Source organism: Salmo trutta, chromosome 33 (genome assembly GCF_901001165.1).
Source record: "Salmo trutta chromosome 33, fSalTru1.1, whole genome shotgun sequence".
NCBI classification, from domain to species: domain Eukaryota; kingdom Metazoa; phylum Chordata; class Actinopteri; order Salmoniformes; family Salmonidae; genus Salmo; species Salmo trutta.
In genome coordinates this window covers 16,776,966-16,795,274 of record NC_042989.1, presented here as the reverse complement: position 1 = coordinate 16,795,274, position 18,309 = coordinate 16,776,966, and the positions used below count along the sequence as shown (strand labels likewise).

The following is an 18,309-nucleotide window of genomic DNA, read 5'->3' as shown; positions in this document are numbered from 1 at the left end:
AAATATAAAAATGCACACTACTGGTCAAAAGTTTTGGAACACCTACTCATTCAAGGGTTTTTCTGTATTTTTTACTTTTTTTCTACATTTTAGAATAATAGTGAAGACATCAAAACTATTAAATAACACATATGGAATCACGTAGTAACAAAAAAAAAAAGTGTTCAACAAATCAAAATCTATTTTACATTTGAGATTCTTCAGATAGCCACCCTTTGCACACTCTTGGCATTCTCTCAACCAGCTTTATAAGGTTGCATTTCAATTAACAGGTGTGCCTAGTTAAAAGTTCATTTGTGGAATTCTCTCCTTCTTAATGCGTTTGAGCCAATCAGTTGTGTTGTGACAAGGTAGGGGGGGTATACAGAAGATAGCCCTATTTGGTAAAAGACCAAGTTTATATTATGGCAAGAACAACTCAAATAAGCAAAGAGAAATGACAGTCCATCATTACTTTAAGACATGGTCAGTCAATACGGAACATTTCAAGAACTTTGAAAGTTTCTCCAAGTGCAGTCGTAAAAACCATCAAGCGATATGATGAAACTGGGTCTCATGAGGACTGCCACAGGAAAGGAAGACCCAGAGTTACCTCTGCTGCAGAAGATAAGTTCATTGGAGTTAGCAGCCTCAGAAATTGCAGCCCAAATAAATGTTTCATAGAGATCAAGTAACAGACATATATCAACATCAACTGTTCAGAGGAGACTGCGTGAATCAGGCCTTCATGGTCGAATTGCTGCAAATAAACCACTACTAAAAGGGCACCAATAAGAAGAAGAGACTTGCTTGGGCCAAGAAACATGAGCAATGGACATTAGACCAGTGGAAATGTGTCCTTTGGTCTGGAGTCCAAATTGGAGATTTTTGGTTCCAACCGCTGAGTCTTTGTGAGATGCGGTGTGGGTGGATGGATAATCTCTGCATGTCTATTTCCCACCGTAAAGCCTGGAGGAAGAGGTGTTATGGTGTGGGGGTATTTTGCTGGTAACACTGTCTGTGATTTATTTAGAATTCAAGGCAGACTTAACCAGCATGGCTACCACAGCATTCTGCAGCGATACACCATCCCATCTGGTTTGGGCTTAGTGGGACTATCCTTTGTTTTTCAACAGGACAATGACCCAACACACCTCCAGGCTATGTAAGGGCTATTTTACCAAGAAGGGGAGTGATGGAGTGCTGCATCAGATGACCTGGCCTCCACAATCCCCCAACCTCAACCAAATTGAGATGGTTTGGGATGAGTTGGACCGAAGAGTGAAGGAAAATCAGCCAACAAGTGCTCAGCATATGTGGGAACTCCTTCAAGACTGTTGGAAAAGCATTCCGGGTGAAGCTGGTTGAGACAATGCCAAGTGTGCAAAGCTGTCATCAAAGCAAAGGGTGGCTATTTGAAGAATCTCAAATATATTTTGATTTATTTAACACTTTAGTTACTACATCATTCCAAATGTGTTATTTCATAGTTTTGAAGTCTTCACTATTATTCTACAATGTAGAGGATGGTAAAAATAAAGAAAAATCCTTGAATGAGTAGGTGTTCTAAAACTTTTGACCGGTACTGTACATTAAGAACATTTTATTTGTGGTTTACAGGATAGCCATCAAAAAGCAACTACACTACATGACCAACAGTACGTGGACACCTGCTCGTCGAACATCTCATTCCAAAATCATGGGCATTAATATGGAGTTGGTGCCCCCTTTGCTGCTATAACAGCCTCCACTCTTCTGGGAAGGCTTTCCACTAGATGTTGGAACATTGCTGCAGGGACTTGCTTCCATTCAGCCACAAAAGCATTAATGAGGTTGGGCACTGATATTGGGCAATTAATCCTGTCTAGCAGTCGGCGTTCCAAATAATCCCAAAAGTGTTTGATGGTGTGGAGGTCACGACTTTGTGCAGGCCAGTCAAGTTCTTCCACATCAATCTCGACAAACCATTTCTGTATGGATCTCACTTTGTGCACGGGGCCATTGTCATGCTGAAAATGGAAAGGGCCTTCCCCAAACTGTTGCCACAAAGTTAGAAGCACAGAATCATCTAGAATGTCATTGTATGTTGTAGCGTTAAGATTTCCCTTCACTGGAACATAGGGGCCTAGCCCGAACCATGAAAAACAGCCCCAGACCATTATTCTTCCTTCACCTAACTTTACAGTTGGCTTCATGCATTCGGGCAGGTAGCGTTCTCCTGACATCCTCCAAACCCAGATACATCTAGATGGTGAAGCACTCCTGAGAACACATTTCCACTGCTCCAGTGGTCCAGAGTCCAATGGCGGCGAGCTTTACATCACTCCAGCCAACGCTTGGCATTGCGCATGATGATCTTAGGCTTGTGTGTGGCTGCTTGGCCATGGAAACCTTTTTCATGAAGCTCCCGACAGACAATTATTGTGCTGACGTTGCTTCCAGAGGCAGTTTGGAACTCAGTGAGGGTTGCAACCGAGGACAGAGCATTTTTACGCATTACGTGCTGCAACACTCAGCAGTCCCGTTCTGTGAGCTTGTGTGGCCTACCATTTACATTTACACCACTTTGCGGCTGAGCCGTTGTTGCTCCTAGACGTTTCCACTTCACAATAACAGCATTTACAGTTGACCAGGGCAGCTCTAGCAGGGCAGAAATTTGACTAACTGACTTGTTGGAAAGGTGGCATCCTATGATGGTCCCACGTTGAATGTCACTGAGCTCTTCAGTAAGGCCATTCTACAGCCAATGTTTGTCTATGGAGATTGCATGGCGGTGCATAAGATTTTATACGCTGTGCATAAGATTTTATACACCTGTCAGCAATGGGTGTGGCTGAAATAGCCGAATCCACTAATTTGAAGGGGTGTCGACATACTTTTTTTTGCCACTGTACACTATATATACAAAAGTATGTGAACCCTTTGGAAATACCTGGATTTCTGCATAAATTGGTCATACAATTTGATCTGATCTTCATCTTATCTCCAATTGCCAAAATTATTATAGCCTAATTAACATACTCCTGTCTATACATAAATAAATAAAATAATTCACAATAGGCTACTAAAACATGATTTGGTGACAGCGGATCATTAGCTTCCTCTAAGGTGTGGACTGTTTTTAATTGCATCGCCTACAGGCAGATGGCAAGGCAGCACGCACAATTTGGGAAGGGTGCATGTTAAATACCAAATAGATGACTGTAGAGTAGCGCCTTTAAGTGAAAAGTAGGCATATCGCATTATTTAAAAATTCAATCACAGGAAAATATAGTTTGGAAAGCAAATGGCTATTGCTGTAAAGAGAAGTCAACTAATCTGTATTTTAGTTATCAAAATTCTGAACTTGCGAAAGGCCTATAGCCTATCTTATTGGCACCAACAGAGAGCATCGGCCATATCCCCGATGAGTGCGCACTGCGCATATTCACTCTTTAGGCTATCATTGATGGGTCAGTACCACTTAAAAGTTTGTTTTTGGATAATAATTTCCTCCTCCAGTTTAGATGGAAGTCATATTATATTTGTGTCTCCCCTTCTCGTAGTCTTATTATGGTTAACATCGTTTTTATTGATCTGTTTGTCATTGTCAGCGGAGCAGGCTACTCTGTAATTTGTCACATTAAAAAAGATTATGACTGGAGACATAAGCAGAAAGTATAGTAGAATTGCATGAAATGTGTTTCTCCCATGCAAAGAAAACGTATCTGATATAGCCTATAGGTCAGGCCTCTACGCAATACACGCTTAGCCATGCATTGAAGTATTTTATGCGAAACAGTGATTGAATTATATTATTAGTCTAAATGATGACGATCCAATCTACTCATCACATTACGAATAGTATCTTATATAAGTCTACAGATGCAATGATGCATGGAATTGTTTATTATAAAGGTTAACTTATGGTGAAAATGTGCTTCGCCAAACTTGAAACTGACGCGCCGCCTACGCATACTGTCCGTTCCTTGTCTTTTGGCTGAGCAAAAAGTAAAATCGACAGTTATACTAACATCTTCAAAGTGCGCGGTAAGGACACACGTCATTGCATCCTCGACTTGCATGTTCTGTTAAGGTTACAGGCAAATCCTTGCAAAACCGGTTTTAGTCACATATTTTAATTTAGCGAGCTAGGTAGCGTTAACTACTTATGCCATTATTAATACAAGCACATGGCCTGAATTATCGATCTGTGCCAACTTTCTTGCTTTTTGCAGATTGCATATTTTAGAAAAATAAATAAGCCCACTAGCTAGACAGACAGTAAGTGTTCTTTCTGTATCACTTTGGCGCCAGTCCACTGTCAGCACATAAGTAACACAGACTGCTTGCTAGCTAGCTAGCTAACGTTAAGTAAGTGAGAATGTCATGAGGTCAGAGCTGCTTGCTTGGTGAAGTGTACTTTTGATTATTTACTTATTTAAATAGGCTGACTGTGGCAAGCTAGTCACAGTCAAACAACCATGACCACTCTCTCTCACGTTGACATATGGCTTAATAATGATGTTCAATGAATAGCTCGTAGAGCGCCCTCTTCAGGCAACCATTGAACATTTTTCAAAATGGCTGCAAATGAGCAGACGGATTTGTTTATTCTATGTATATAATACCGATACAAATATTTATGGGAAAGGCTAATAGCGGTCGATAATATCGGTCAACCGATTTATAGGCTAGGCTCTATCCTAAATATGATTAGGCTATAGTTTACTACATTGCCTATAAATAAATACTGATCACCCATATGTCTCCATCTTAAAATCGGCCAGCTCCTAAGAGGTAGGTTATATGCTAAATGTGTCTCAAGAGAAAGTGCAAGTGTCCTCTCTCTCCCCAACTCTGCTCTCTTCAAACTACATCTAGCCTATTGGCAGATATAAACTCAGTAATACTGATAGCTTAATATAAATGGGCCATGATAATCCCTAGTAATTTAACCTGGTTATTTTTGCGCATTTTTACATTGCCTATAGGGTGCAAAATTGCTTGGAACATGGCTGGCAGGTGAGCTGCGTCACATAGCCTACACCTAGACTGGTTGGGTTTGGGACCAGTTCTTGCGGGAGCAGGAGGGAGTGGGCTGGTGCGGTATGGAATGCTGCTGGTGCGAGCGGGAGCTGGATTAAGAAATCAGTCCCATGCAGATCTCTGTTTACATGCCCTAGTTTTTGTTACTTTCTTCCTATGAAACCCTGAACAAAAAGCACCGTAGGGAAGAAGAGGGAAGTATTTTGATGTTATCATTTGAAATGCAAATATCTGGCTTGAAGCGTAGCCCGGGGAGACTCAGTGCTCTCAAAGGGATGTTAAACTCGTTCAACTTCCCTGGAGTCAGGTGTGTGCTGTTATGGAGATTCAGAGAGGCGGTGGGATCCTCAACCGATTCCCTGCCCAATACTGCAGAACAAGCTGTTGAATGGATTTAAGGAATGAATGCATACAGTAGGCCATGTCTAGAATGCAAATAGACCACAGGTGACCAACAGAAATTTTCTTCATACTAATTGGGTATCAAAGCTGCTGCTGTATGAGCCAAAGTGAGAGAGCTGCCCGGAAGGCACCTTCAGACCTGTCTGCATGAAATCACTGACAGTTACCACCACCATCATCTCAGAGTTTCTCGGTCTTGAGGTTTTAAATGTAAAAACATTTTTTGCTTTAAGATGTCAACATTTTCCTTGCAGCAAGTTAGGTGACAGTTAAGATTATGCACACACACCCTTACTCATTACCCAATAGGCACAGAAAGAAAAAAAATCTGCAGAAAAGAGGAACTAACCAGTGCTTGTATAGACATTCTTGCATGAATGTAGAGATTGTGTAAGATTACTCAGAGGGTTAGTCAGCGATGTGAAAGCTGTTAATCATCAACTATGACTCAGGAGCGAGGTTGCTGGGAGAAACTTCCCCACCCAACCAGACACCACACAGAGACGAGAGTCATATCTCACGCACAACACAGCATCTACATTTTAATGTTATAGACGGCAGCTTCCTCTGGGTCTGCAGCATGTGTGTGTGTACGCCCACCAGCCAGAAACATATTCACCTCAAACCAGAAATAACCACAGAGTGAAGTCTGAACCACCAACAAGAGGAAAGGGAGCAGAGACCTGACTGTTGGCATGCCTCCCCTACTGAAGAGCAGCCTAGTATAATTAACATTCACTGCCACATTTCAGCAGGGCCCGACTTTCAAACCCCCAGCTGTCAGCCCAAATACATTGGTCTCAGTATCCCTGGCCAACACAGCATCTGCATCCTCCTTTCTGATTAACTTCACCAAGGAGTGGAGCCGAGACCAGGCTTTGTTGACTCTAGCTCCGACTACATCGATTCACCTAAAGTCAATAGTTTTAAAATAAATAATAAAATAATAACAACAATAATAATATATAAGGAAACGCCCACCTTGTACCTATGCTTGTCCTCTGTAGTTGTGTGAAACTTCCTTTACAATGAAGTGGCGTTTAGTACGATAACCCCTCATCAACATAGGCACGCTTTCAGAGGGCACAAGAGTCCTCCTAGCGACAGAACATTGGGAAGGCAGGTAGCCTAGTTTAAAAGGTTGCTAGATCGAATCCACGAGCTGACAAAGTAAAAATCTGTCGTTCTGCAGTCTGAATAAGGCAGTTAACCCACTGTTCCTAGGCCGTCATTGTAAATAAGAACGTGTTCTTAACTGACTTGCATGGTTAAATAAAGGTTACAAAAATTGTGAATTTCAATGAAAACCATCAACACTAGGCTAGGCAGGCAGACATCGAAATAAAAGTAGCTCTGGGTGAGACCACATAAACATGTATGGATATTTGGCCAACTGAACTGGTGTTTTCAGTAAGGTCCCCTTCTCAGTTTTCTAGTTAACAATTATATAAATGGATGAACCTGTAGAACCAGTTCAGTGTCCTCAAACATAGCGTTCAGCCTAGTGCGTGGTTATTACTGGTTAATAACGTTATAGCAGCTAACGTTAGCTAGCTAGCATAACAAGCTTCCTCAATCCTCCTAGCAACCTAATCTCATGAGAAGTCAATAACAAGTGTAAACAAGAAAACATGTGTCAGATGAATTACAAAAACTGACTTTTGTGAATTGAACAGAAAGAGATTGCGTCTAAAACAATCTCGGCATCAGTCGGTAGCTAGCTAACGTTAATTCACTGCCAGTGACAGGTAGTCAAACCTTACCGTTCTGTTGGACATCCGTTGCCCAACACAGTACAGTGAGGAGTTAGTCCGACTTCAATGCAGATTCTGATTGAAAACACTGAAATGGTGTATATATTCTGAAAGAACAAGTTAATATTTTTGTTAGATCGACTTTGCGAGAACAGAAACTAAGCTCACTGTCTTGTCTCTTGCGCTGTTCTTCCTGACTGACCGCAGATACATTTTAAACCAATGCGGTAGCTGTCACGGCTTTATTGCTTATCGCTGCATCATCGGTGACTAGCTAGCTACATGTACGGGAAGTGATATCTGAACCAAAAAATTATTACATGATCTTTCATGTTAAATAGACAACGTTCCATTTAACTAGGTCTTACATCTCCAGACACATTTGTTGGCTACTGAACTGCTGGGCGAAAATGGCGTTACCATAGTTTCTAAACTCAGAGGCGCAACATCGCGAGACTTTGGGAATGCTTGCGAAAGAGACCAAACAGCCCAGGTCGGGGTTCGGGGTTTGAGAAGTCAATTAGATAAGTGAAAAAATATTCCTTAGTTGTTAATTTTCTAAAAATATAAAAGGCACAACCTAAATTCAAGCCAATGTATTACGTAGTTAAACATTATATTACTCCAACCTCGTGAAAGTGATAAACTGACACGTTCTAATTTTCGTCAAAAATAGCTTTATATTGAAGGAGTGCCTTTGATTTAACGGCCAACACATGCGCAGTTCGACGCTAGACGACAGTTAGACCCGGTGACGTGTCTCTACGCATGAGTTTAGCTAGCCAACGTCGCCTTACAAGCGTGATCGGGGATTTCTTCTGGAGAAGCAGTTTTAGCCTATCTTCACACTGTACTGTCTTTGGCGTCACAGTCCTCGCGCCCCAACTCCCCTTCCTTGATCATGATGTCGTCCAGTTCAGATTAAAGGGGCAGTGACACTGACATTTATTGTGATGGCAAACTCAGAGATTTTAGAGGGTTTCTATACCGTCTCTGGCTAGCATCATCGATTGTATCACGTGAGGGATTTCATTTACTTTCATCCAGGTTTATTTAGATTAATACAGTATTGTCATCAATTTGAATGAATGATTGTATGCACAAAAGTGCTGTCATTCAATCAAAACCACAATATAAAACTGGGTGGCAGGAAGCATTCTGACCGGTTGCATCACTGCCTGGTATGGCAATTGCTCGCCGCAAGGCACTTCAGGGGCAAAGCTGCCTGCCAACCAGGACCTCTACACCAGGCGGTCAGAGGAAGGCCCTAAAAATTGTCAAAGACCCCAGCCACCCCAGTCATAGACTGTTCTCTCTACTACCACATGGCAAATGGTACCAAGTCTAGGACAAAAAGGCTTCTCAACAGTTTTTACCCCCAAGCCATAAGACTCCTGAACAGGGAACCAAATGGTTACCCGGACTATTTGCATTGTGTGCCCCCCCACCCACCCCTCTTTTACGCTGCTGCTACTCTCTGTTTATCTTATATGCAGTCACTTTAACTATACATTCATGTACATACTACCTCAATTGGCCCGACCAACCAGTGCTCCCGCACATTGGCTAACCGGGCTATCCACATTGTGTCCCACCACCCGCCAACCCCTCTTTTTACGCTACTGCTACTCTCTGTTCATCATATATGCATAGTCACTTTAACCATACCTACATGTACATACTACCTCAATAAGCCTGACTAACCGGTGTCTGTATATAGCCTTGCTACTCTTATTTTCAAATGTCTTTTTACTGTTGTTTTATTTCTTTATTTACCCCCACACACACGCACCTTTTTTTACACTATTGGTTAGAGCCTGTAAGTAAGCATTTCACTGTAAGGTTGTATTTGGTGCACCTGACAAATAAACTTTGATTTGAATCCCTGAGCTGACTACGTGAAAAATCTGAGGATCTGCCCTTGTGCAAGGCACTTAACCCTAATTGTGTCACTGTCACCATCAATAATCTCTGAGCCCTGGGTGTGATGCCACTCTCTGAGGGTGTCTCAGGGGAGAGGGATATGCAAAAAATAAATTACAACTTTTACATTTCACACACACACACTTGTACAAGTTACACACTTGCACATATGTGAAACAGGACAAATATAAGCACCCACCTATTTATTAGATGTCTAACCCTCTTCTGTTCTCTTTTCATTCCCGATCCTAGAACAAGTGACTGGGTTAGTAAAAGTATTATCATGACAGGTGGGGGGAGTGTTGTGGGAGTTCCTCACTCAACTGTTGCACCAAATCAAATAAAAGACAAACACTAAGGTGAGAGAATAGAAGATAGCATATTTAATGGAGTATCATGTGGTAGGGCTGCCTTTCTTCCAGCCTCTTCTCTCAGCAAGTGTTCTCCAGACGCTGTGGAAAGCCACTCTGCCCATAAGCAAGGTGATTGTGAAGTTACGTCTGTACCAATCCCTGTCAATGAGATGAAGGGAGGGAAAAGAGACAATAGCGTAATAAATAGGAGAGAACTCATATTCACACAATGGCTTGCTTATGCGCATACTAGTTTTACATATGCCTAGTTAATGCCTAGTTAAATAAAGGTTCAATAAAAAAATGACTTGTTGACCCTGAGCATGAGTTATATCACATTAATTAATAATGATATTTCAAGACCTGCTATTGATGACCTGCTATCTCACCCCTCATTAAACAGTAGGACAATACAGGGCATCCTTTTGCACCTGTTTGATAAACTGTAAGCAATAGTACACAAACTTACTTATTGTAATTTGCATGTCTTATGCAGTTTTCATCCAGGAAATGTTTGTAAAAGACTGCCATTTCTTCACTGTTTAAAGCCCTTTTCCTTCCTGAGAAAATATAAGGAACAACAAACATTAAGACACATTCCAACCACCCCCCTGTCATCCATCAGTTTGATATCCTTCATCATTTCAAATCACAATATCAGCTAACCTTTCTCATCTCTCTCAGTCAAGCCTTTCTCCTTCAGTTGTGAGAGGACAAAGGCATCCTTCTCCTAAATGAGACAACAGAAATAGCCTTTGAACCCAAACAAAGTAAAAAAAATAAAAATAAAAAAAATGTATACACTACTAAAGTACTGGAAAAAAATATATAGTTACTTCAATATTTGAGATCAGTGCAGTGCTGCCCTCCGGTGGACAAAATGTGTTGTCTAAATTTAAGCAATAAAACCTATGAAGAGCCCTTAGCCGTGCTATATTGGCCATATATCACAACCGAGGTGCCTTATTGCTATTATAAACTGGTTACCAATGTAATTACAACAGTACAAAGTCATTTTTTGCCATACCCATGGTATACAGTCTGATATACCACAGCCTTCAGCCAATCATCATTGAGGGCTTGATCCACCCAGTTTATAATCTATTATAGCTAACTCAATACACATTTACTGATGGGTTTTTGCTTAGCTTAGCAGTTACAACTTAGATTACATTTAATTTTGGGTCCAAAGAGGCTTACGCTAGCCAGAGACTACTGAAATTAAGTAACACCAACAAGAAAATCACAGAAAAAGTGTATCAACAACAGCTGAGCTAAGTAGTAAATAATCTGTGATTGCACTACTGCTTTAGGTGTCTCTGAGATGAGTCAACAGATAATTAAGGATACTTAATAAGGATAATTGAGGAAGCAAACCTTGTTGAAAGTGATATTCTGATTGGTCCAGAACGCATGGTTCCAATCCTCCGTCTCCTGCCTCAAGGTTCTAAGCTGCTTCTCCAATTCAGTCTCATTCTCAGGGATGTGGTATATGATTGGTCGCAGGTTAGACAGCCTGTGAGGTGGACCAACCCAGTCATGCTTAGATTCAGCAGCTGGGATGAACTGGGATCTCTGTTTAAAAGAAAAAGAAAACATCCTAATCATGTTACTTCTATAAACAGACAGTACACAGCAAAGGGGATGACACACGAGGGGATGGTTAAAATACATCCTATCAATTCAATATTTAAAGCCAGGCAATGTTCTTATTGAGGGTGTTTGGTTATTAGGTGACATTATAGCCTGGTTGTGTCATTTGAGATTTGTTTTATGACATTATACAGTACCAGTAAAAGGTTTGGACACACCTACATTGTAGAATAACAGTGAAGACATCAAAACTATGAAATAACACAAATTAAATCATGTAATAACCAAAAAAAAGTGTTAAACAAATCAAAATACATTTTAGATTCTTCAAAGTTCCAAGCCTTTTTCGCAGTGCTAGCTGTGTCACTAGAGATTCTGGGTTCAAGTCCAGGCTCTGTCGCAGCCGTCCGCGACCGGGAGACCAATGGGGCGGCGCACAATTGGCCCAGCGTCGTCCGGGTTAGGGGAGGGTTCGGCCGGCAGGGATGTGCGCAATGGGACAACGATTAGCAACTCCTGTGGCGGGCCGGGCGCAGTGCACGCTGAAACGGTCGCCAGGTGCATGGTGTTTCCTCCAACACATTGGTGCGGCTGGCTTCTGGGTTAAGTGGGCATTGTGTCAAGAAGCAGTGCGGCTTGGTTGGGACGCACGGCTCTCGACCGTCGCCTCTCCCGAGTCCGTACGGTAGTTGGGGTGATGAGACAAGACTAACTACCAATTGGATATCACAACATTTAGAAGAAAACAGGGTATGGAAAAGTTTTTAAAAAAGGAGCCCCCCTTTGCCTTGATGAGAACTTTGCACACTCTTGGCTTTCTCTCAACCAGCTTCATGAGGAATGCTTTTCCAACAACCTTGAAGGAGTTCCCACATATGCTGAGCACTTGTTGGCTGCTTTTCCTTCACTCTGCGGTCCATCTCATCCCAAACCATCTCAATTGGGTTGAGGTCGGGTGATTGTGGAGGCCAAGTCATCTGATGGAGTACTTCATCATTCTCCTTCTTGGTCAAATAGCCCTTACACAGCCTGGAGGTGTGTTGGGTCATTGTCCTGTTGAAAAACACATGATAGTCCCACTAAACCAGATGGGATGGCGTATCGCTGCAGAATGCTGTGGTAGCCATGCTGGTTAAGTGTGCCTTGAATTCTAAATAAATCACAGACAGTGCCACCAGCTAAGCACCCACACACCATAATACCTCCTTCTCCATGCTTCATGGTGGGAAACGCACATGTGCAGATCATCCTTTCACCTACTCTGCGTCTTGTCAAGACGACACGGCCGTTGGAACCAAAAATCTCAAATTTGGACTGATCAGAACAAAGGACATATTTCCACCAGCCTAATGTCCATTGCTCGTGTTTCTTGGACCAAGCAAGTCTCTTCTTATTATTGGTGTCCTTTAGTAGTGGCTTCTTTGCAGCAATTTGACCATGAAGGCCTGATTCACACAGTCTCCTCTGAACAGTTGATCTTGAGATGTGTCTGTTACTTGAACTAGGTGAAGCATTTATTTGGGCTGCAATTGCTGAGGCTGGTAACTAATGAACTTATCCTCTGCAGCAGAAGTAATTCCTGTGGCGGTCCTCATGAGAGCTTGATGGTTTTTGCGACTGCACTTGAAGAAACTTTCAAAATTCTTGACATTTTCCGGATTGAATGACCTTCATGTCTGATGGATTGTAGTTTCTCTTTGCTTATTTGATCTGTTACAGTTTGGTATTTTACCAAATAGGGCTATCTTCTGTATACCACCCCTTGCTACAACACAACTGATTGGCTGAATTGCATAAAGGAAAATGATTCCACAAATGAACTTGTAACAAGACACACCTGTCAATTGAAATGCATTCCAGGTAACTACCTCATGAAGCTGGTTGAGAGAATGCCAAGAGTGTGCAAAGCTTTCGTCAAGGCAAAGGATGGCTACTTTGAAGAAGCTGAAATATAAAATATTTTGATTTGTTTAACACTTTTTTGGTTACTACATTATTCCATGTGTTAGTTCATAGTTTTGATAACTTTGCCATTATTCTACAATGTAGAAAATAGTAAAAATAAATAAAAACCCTTGAATGAGTAGGTGTCCAAACTTTTGACTGGTACTGTATAAAGCAGTGTGACTTCCTGCATACATAAATCAACAATTCAATCCTGCCAACCCCTATTGGCTTTACCAATTTGCACCCTCTCTTTAGGCATGTTCACATTAGGAAGAGGCAATAGGAGTCTTGGCAAATATTTTTGTAAGCAGGAAGTCGCCCTATTGTGTATGATGATGGCATGACTTGTTACTAGCAGTAGGAATATGCTCTCTCCTGGCCCCTTACACGAACCTTGAATTTGTCCTGCTAGGTGGTCAAACTGGGACATGCTTAAACCACTTGACCAAATCCTAAAGCAATGGGACTCCCTAAATCGTTCTCAGATTATTACCAATCCCACAAGACATGACTCCAAACACCCAGAAAAGGCTACTCTCATTGATGTTATCCTCACAAAGAATCCTGATCGCGATCACTGTTTTGCAGCTTGTTTTCGTAATGGCTGCTCAGTGAAACGACCTGTCCTAGACGCTTGGTAAAAAAAAAAATGACCTGGCCACTGTAAATTGGTATAGAATCAGCTTTATCCCCTCTGACGAAGACGCTTGTACCTTCTTTTTTTTTATATTTTCCATGGTATTGTTAACCAACACACCCCCATAAAGAAAATGATAATTAAAAACAGGTTCAGCCCCTGGTTCGACCGTGATCTGGCAGTTACTCCCCTTCAAGAAACCTATTTGAATAAAGTCTCGGCCCACGCTAGGGCTGGGCGGTGTACCGTATTTTATGATATACCGGTATTGATACAGGAACCGGTTTGGGTTTTTACTTTACCTTCTATACTGGTATTGGAATGTTTGGTTTGTTAAATGTAATACGCCATGTGTAATGCCCATTTGTATAGTTTGCTTTGCTACTTGAGCCATCTCTCTTCGGTCTGTGCTACTTTCCACATAGCCACGCCCCCTGTCACTCAAGGAGCGCATTTGTTGTTCATCAACGAGACGCTTACGTTCAGTCTGCCTGGTCAATGCAGCACATGCAACAATGTTGATGACAATGCTGTTTTCACTTTGCTTCTTAAAATTAATCAACTATCGTTCTATACTGACACTATTCGTTTCTGTTTCTTACATCAGCAAACAGTTAGTTTGTATTTTCTTAACTAGTTGCCCTAAATCTTTTGAGACGCTAACTGCTAGCCGCTAATGCTAATAGCTAGCTAGCTAATACATGTACTGAGTAAAAGCAAACGAAGCTAGCTAATACAACCTGATAATACCAGTGATGGTGTAGACCTAAACCAGCATGTTTGTGCAACAGTATCTTCTAAATCAAAGAGGAATATGTTAGCTATATGAAGTAGCTAAGAGAAAACATGCAAGGTAGCCAAAGCTTATAGGGTCCCCTAGGAAACACGTACCAACAATTCAGTTCCTACCCTGTCACAACTCCCTGGTATTTTAATTCGTTGTCATCTCAAACACTGTATTCAAATTTCCCACCATTTTATTCGAACTCTAGAATTAGAACAGTAGTTATATTTCCATGATTCAACAGTTTTGCTCTAATTTGCAACATTTGGTTAAAAATAAGTCCTAGATTATTTGCCCATATCGTGCAGCCCTATGTGGCAGTGTGGAAATGATCTCAATTGAGCAGTGGTGTAAAGTACTTAAGTAAAAATACTTTCAAGTATTACTTAAGTCGTTTTTTTGGTATCTATACATTACTATTTTTATTTTTGACTACTTTTACTTCACTACATTCCTAAAGAAAATACTGTATGTTTTACTCCATACATTTTCCCTGACACCTAAAAGTTTGTTACATTTTGAATCGTTAGTAGGACAGGAAAATGGTCCAATTCACGCACGTGTCAAGAGAACATCCCTGGTCATCTACTGCCTCTTATCTGGAGGACTCACTAAACACCAATGCTTGGTCAGTAAATTATGTCTGAGTATTGGAGTGTGTCTCTGGCTATCCGTAAAAGAAGAAAAAAAAAAGAAATGGTGCCATCTGGTTAAGGAATTTGAAATTATTTTTACTTTTGATACTTAAGTACATTTTATCAATTACATTTACTTTTGATACTTAAGTATATTTAAAATCAAATACTTTGACTTTTACTCAAGTAGTATTTTGTACTGGTTGACTTTCACTTTTACTTGAGTAATTTTCTATTAATGCATCTTTACTTTTACTCAAGTATGACAATTGGGTACTTTTTCCACCACTGCAATTAAGTGCAGGAAATGCAGAAATTATAAAAGTGCTGAAATTAGTTTGGGTTGAAGGGTTGAACAGTATAAAACAATCAGAACGGAGAAAGACTCATTGAAATCACTTAGAATGTATGTGTTGCCACCTTGTATTATTCAAAAACTTAAAATACCGTCATACCGTCCAATTTTCTTAAAAATACCGTGCTATAATATTTTGGCCATATCGCCCAGCCCTAGCACACGCACTCTGGCTGACTGGCTCTCATTCAGGCAAATGATAAATAAGTGCACTCGGGTTCGTTCTGGAAAACGGTTAAAGACCTGGAGAATAAACCCTCCTCCTCCTCCTCCTCACAGCTGCCCATGTCCCTTAATGTTGATGAAGTGGTTATTACTGACAAGGAGTACATGGCTGAGCTCTTTAATCACCACTTCATAAAGTCAGGATTCCTATTTGACTCAGCCATGCCTCCTTGCCCGTCCAACATTTCCTCATCTCCCACCCCTTCTAATGCAACTAGCCCTGATGCTCCTGCCTCGCTACAAAGTTTCTCCCTGCAGGCAGTCACTGAGTCCAAGGTGCTAAAGGAGCTCCTTAAACATGACCAACAAAAAAAAACATCTGGGTCAGATGGTTTAGACCCTTTCTTCTTTAAGGTTGCTGCCCCTATCATTGCCAAGCCTCTCTCTGACCGTTTTTAACCTGTCTCTCCTCTCTGGGGAGATTCCCATTGCTTGGAAGGCAGCCACGGTGAATCCTTTATTTAAAGGAGGAAATCAAGCTGATCCTAACTGTTATAGCCCAATTTCTATTTTGCCCTGTTCATCAAAAGTGTTGGAAAAACTTGTCAATAATCAACAGACTGGCCTTCTTGATGTCTATAGTATTCTCTATGGTATGCAATCTGGTTTCCGCTCAGGTTATGGATGTGTCACTGCAACCTTAAAGGTCCTAAATGATGTCACCATTACCCTTGATTCTAAGCAATGTTGTGCTGCTATTTTTATTGACTTGGCCAAAGCTTTTGATACAGTAGAACATTCCATTCTTGTGGGCCGGCTAAGGAGTATTGGTGTCTCTGAGGGGTCTTTGGCCTGGTTTGCTAACTACCTCTCTCAAAGAGTGCAGTGTGTAAAGTTAGAACATCTGCTGTCTCAGCCACTGCCTGTCACCAAGGGAGTACCCCAAGGCTCGATCCTAGGCCCCACACTCTTCTCAATTTACATCAACAACATAGCTCAGGCAGTAGGAAGCTCTCTCATCCATTTATATGAAGATGATACAGTCTTATACTCAGATGGCCCCTCCCCGGATTTTGTGTTAAACGCTCTACAACAAAGCTTTCTTAGTATCCAACAAGCATTCTCTGCCCTTAACCTTGTTCTGAACATCTCCAAAACAAAGGTCATGTAGTTTGGTAAGATTAATGCCCCTCTCCCCACTGGTGTGATTAGTACCTTTGAAGGTTTAGAGCTTGAGGTAGTCACCTCCTACAAGTACTTGGGAGTATGGCTAGACGGTACACTGTCCTTCTCTCAGCACATATCAAAGCTGCAGGCTAAGGTTAAATCTAGACCTGGTTTCCTCTCGTAATCGCTCCTCTTTCGCCCCAGCTGCCAAACTAACCCTGATTCAGATGACCATCCTACCCATGCTAGATTATGGAGATGTAATTTATAGATCGGCAGGTCAGGGTGCTCTCATGTGGCTAGATGTTCTTTACCATTTGGCCATCAGATCTGCCACCAATGCTCCTTATAGGACACATCACTGCACTCCATACTCCTGTGTAAACTGGTAATCTCTGTATACTCGTCACAAGACCCACTGGTTGATGCTTATTTATAAAACCTTCTTAGACCTTACTCCCCCCTATCTGAGATATCTACTGCAGCCCTTATCCTCCACATACAACACTCGTTCTGCCAGTCACATTCTGTTAATGGTCCCCAAAGCACACACATCGCCGGGGTGTCTCCTCTTTTCAGTTCGCTGCTGCTAGCGACTAGAACGAGCTGCAAAAACTCAAACTGGACAGTTTTATCTCCATCTCTTCATTCAAAGACTCAATCTTATTGATAGTTGTGCTGTGTTGTCATGAGTTGCTGCCATGCGGTTGTCGTCTAGGTCTCTCTTTATGTAGTGTTGTGGTCTCTCGTCGTGATGTGTGTTTTGTCCTATATTTTTAAACCCAGCCCATGTCCCATCAGGATGCCTTTTGCTAGGCAGTCATTGTAAAATATTTGATCTTAACTGACTTGCCTAGTTAAATAAAGGTTAAATAAAAATGAATACAAATGCTCATCAACCAACGCTTCTGGAGGTAGGTCTCTGAAACTCAGACCAGAGACGTGCAATAAAGAAGCACGTGAAATCAACTCATTGATGAGAAACTAGCGAGTGAGTGGCCCACGCACCTTCACTGAATTCCCTTGCTTGGTTGGTTCACTCGAACTGCACCGACGACTGGCGTTCGCTGATATGCGACGCATATGCAATGGACCTAAAAGATTACAAGGCCATAGTGACCTCCGCAGAAAATATCCTGTCGTTTTGCCACTCATTCCAGGGCCTCTTCTACAATGTATTTTACAGCGTCGTCGACCTTCTGGACGTAAGTAACATGAAAACAGCCACTGTTTAGTTCGTATGTGACCAACTTGCAACGCTACCACGTGACAGAGGACGTTTCATGTACTTCCTGTATTTAAATTAGGTTGGACGACCGAGGTATATCACAACGTCAACACGTCTTGCTGTTTACTTAGTCAAATGTTTTAACATAACCATTTGTCTGCGGAAGCGCGAGTGTAACTTATTAGCATTGTCCACATGTGTATTTAATTTAACGCCCAAAACGGCTTTCATATATCTATTTTGGCCAGCCTGTCATTCTTCGTATTTCCACGGTATCGACTAGATGGGATACAGTTTGTCAGAATTGACCAGAATGTACTTTTCGTAACAGGTTATGAGAATTAATGTAGCAGTTTAGG

General features: G+C 41.5%; 2 protein-coding genes across 10 annotated transcripts in view; both read right to left on the bottom strand.

The window, feature by feature from the left end:
* The window catches only part of LOC115172508 (kinesin light chain 1), a 42,469-nt gene extending 34,894 nt beyond the window's left edge, over positions 1 to 7,575 (bottom strand). For all 9 annotated transcript variants that reach the window (XR_003871443.1, XR_003871444.1, XM_029730025.1 and 6 more), the window contains exon 1: positions 7,173 to 7,575. The gene's annotated coding sequence lies outside the window, so the exon portion shown is untranslated. The remainder of the gene's footprint in view (positions 1 to 7,172) is intronic.
* A 1,871-nt stretch (positions 7,576 to 9,446) lies between these two features.
* coa8 (cytochrome c oxidase assembly factor 8) lies at positions 9,447 to 18,008 on the bottom strand. Its single transcript, XM_029730024.1, has 5 exons — positions 17,731 to 18,008; positions 10,817 to 11,014; positions 10,106 to 10,169; positions 9,909 to 9,999; positions 9,447 to 9,598 (listed from the first exon to the last, which is right to left on the bottom strand). Exons 1-5 carry the CDS (start codon positions 17,875 to 17,877, stop codon positions 9,481 to 9,483), a joined length of 618 nt encoding a protein of 205 aa, XP_029585884.1. The 5' UTR covers positions 17,878 to 18,008; the 3' UTR covers positions 9,447 to 9,480.
* Between the last annotated feature and the right edge of the window lie 301 nt (positions 18,009 to 18,309).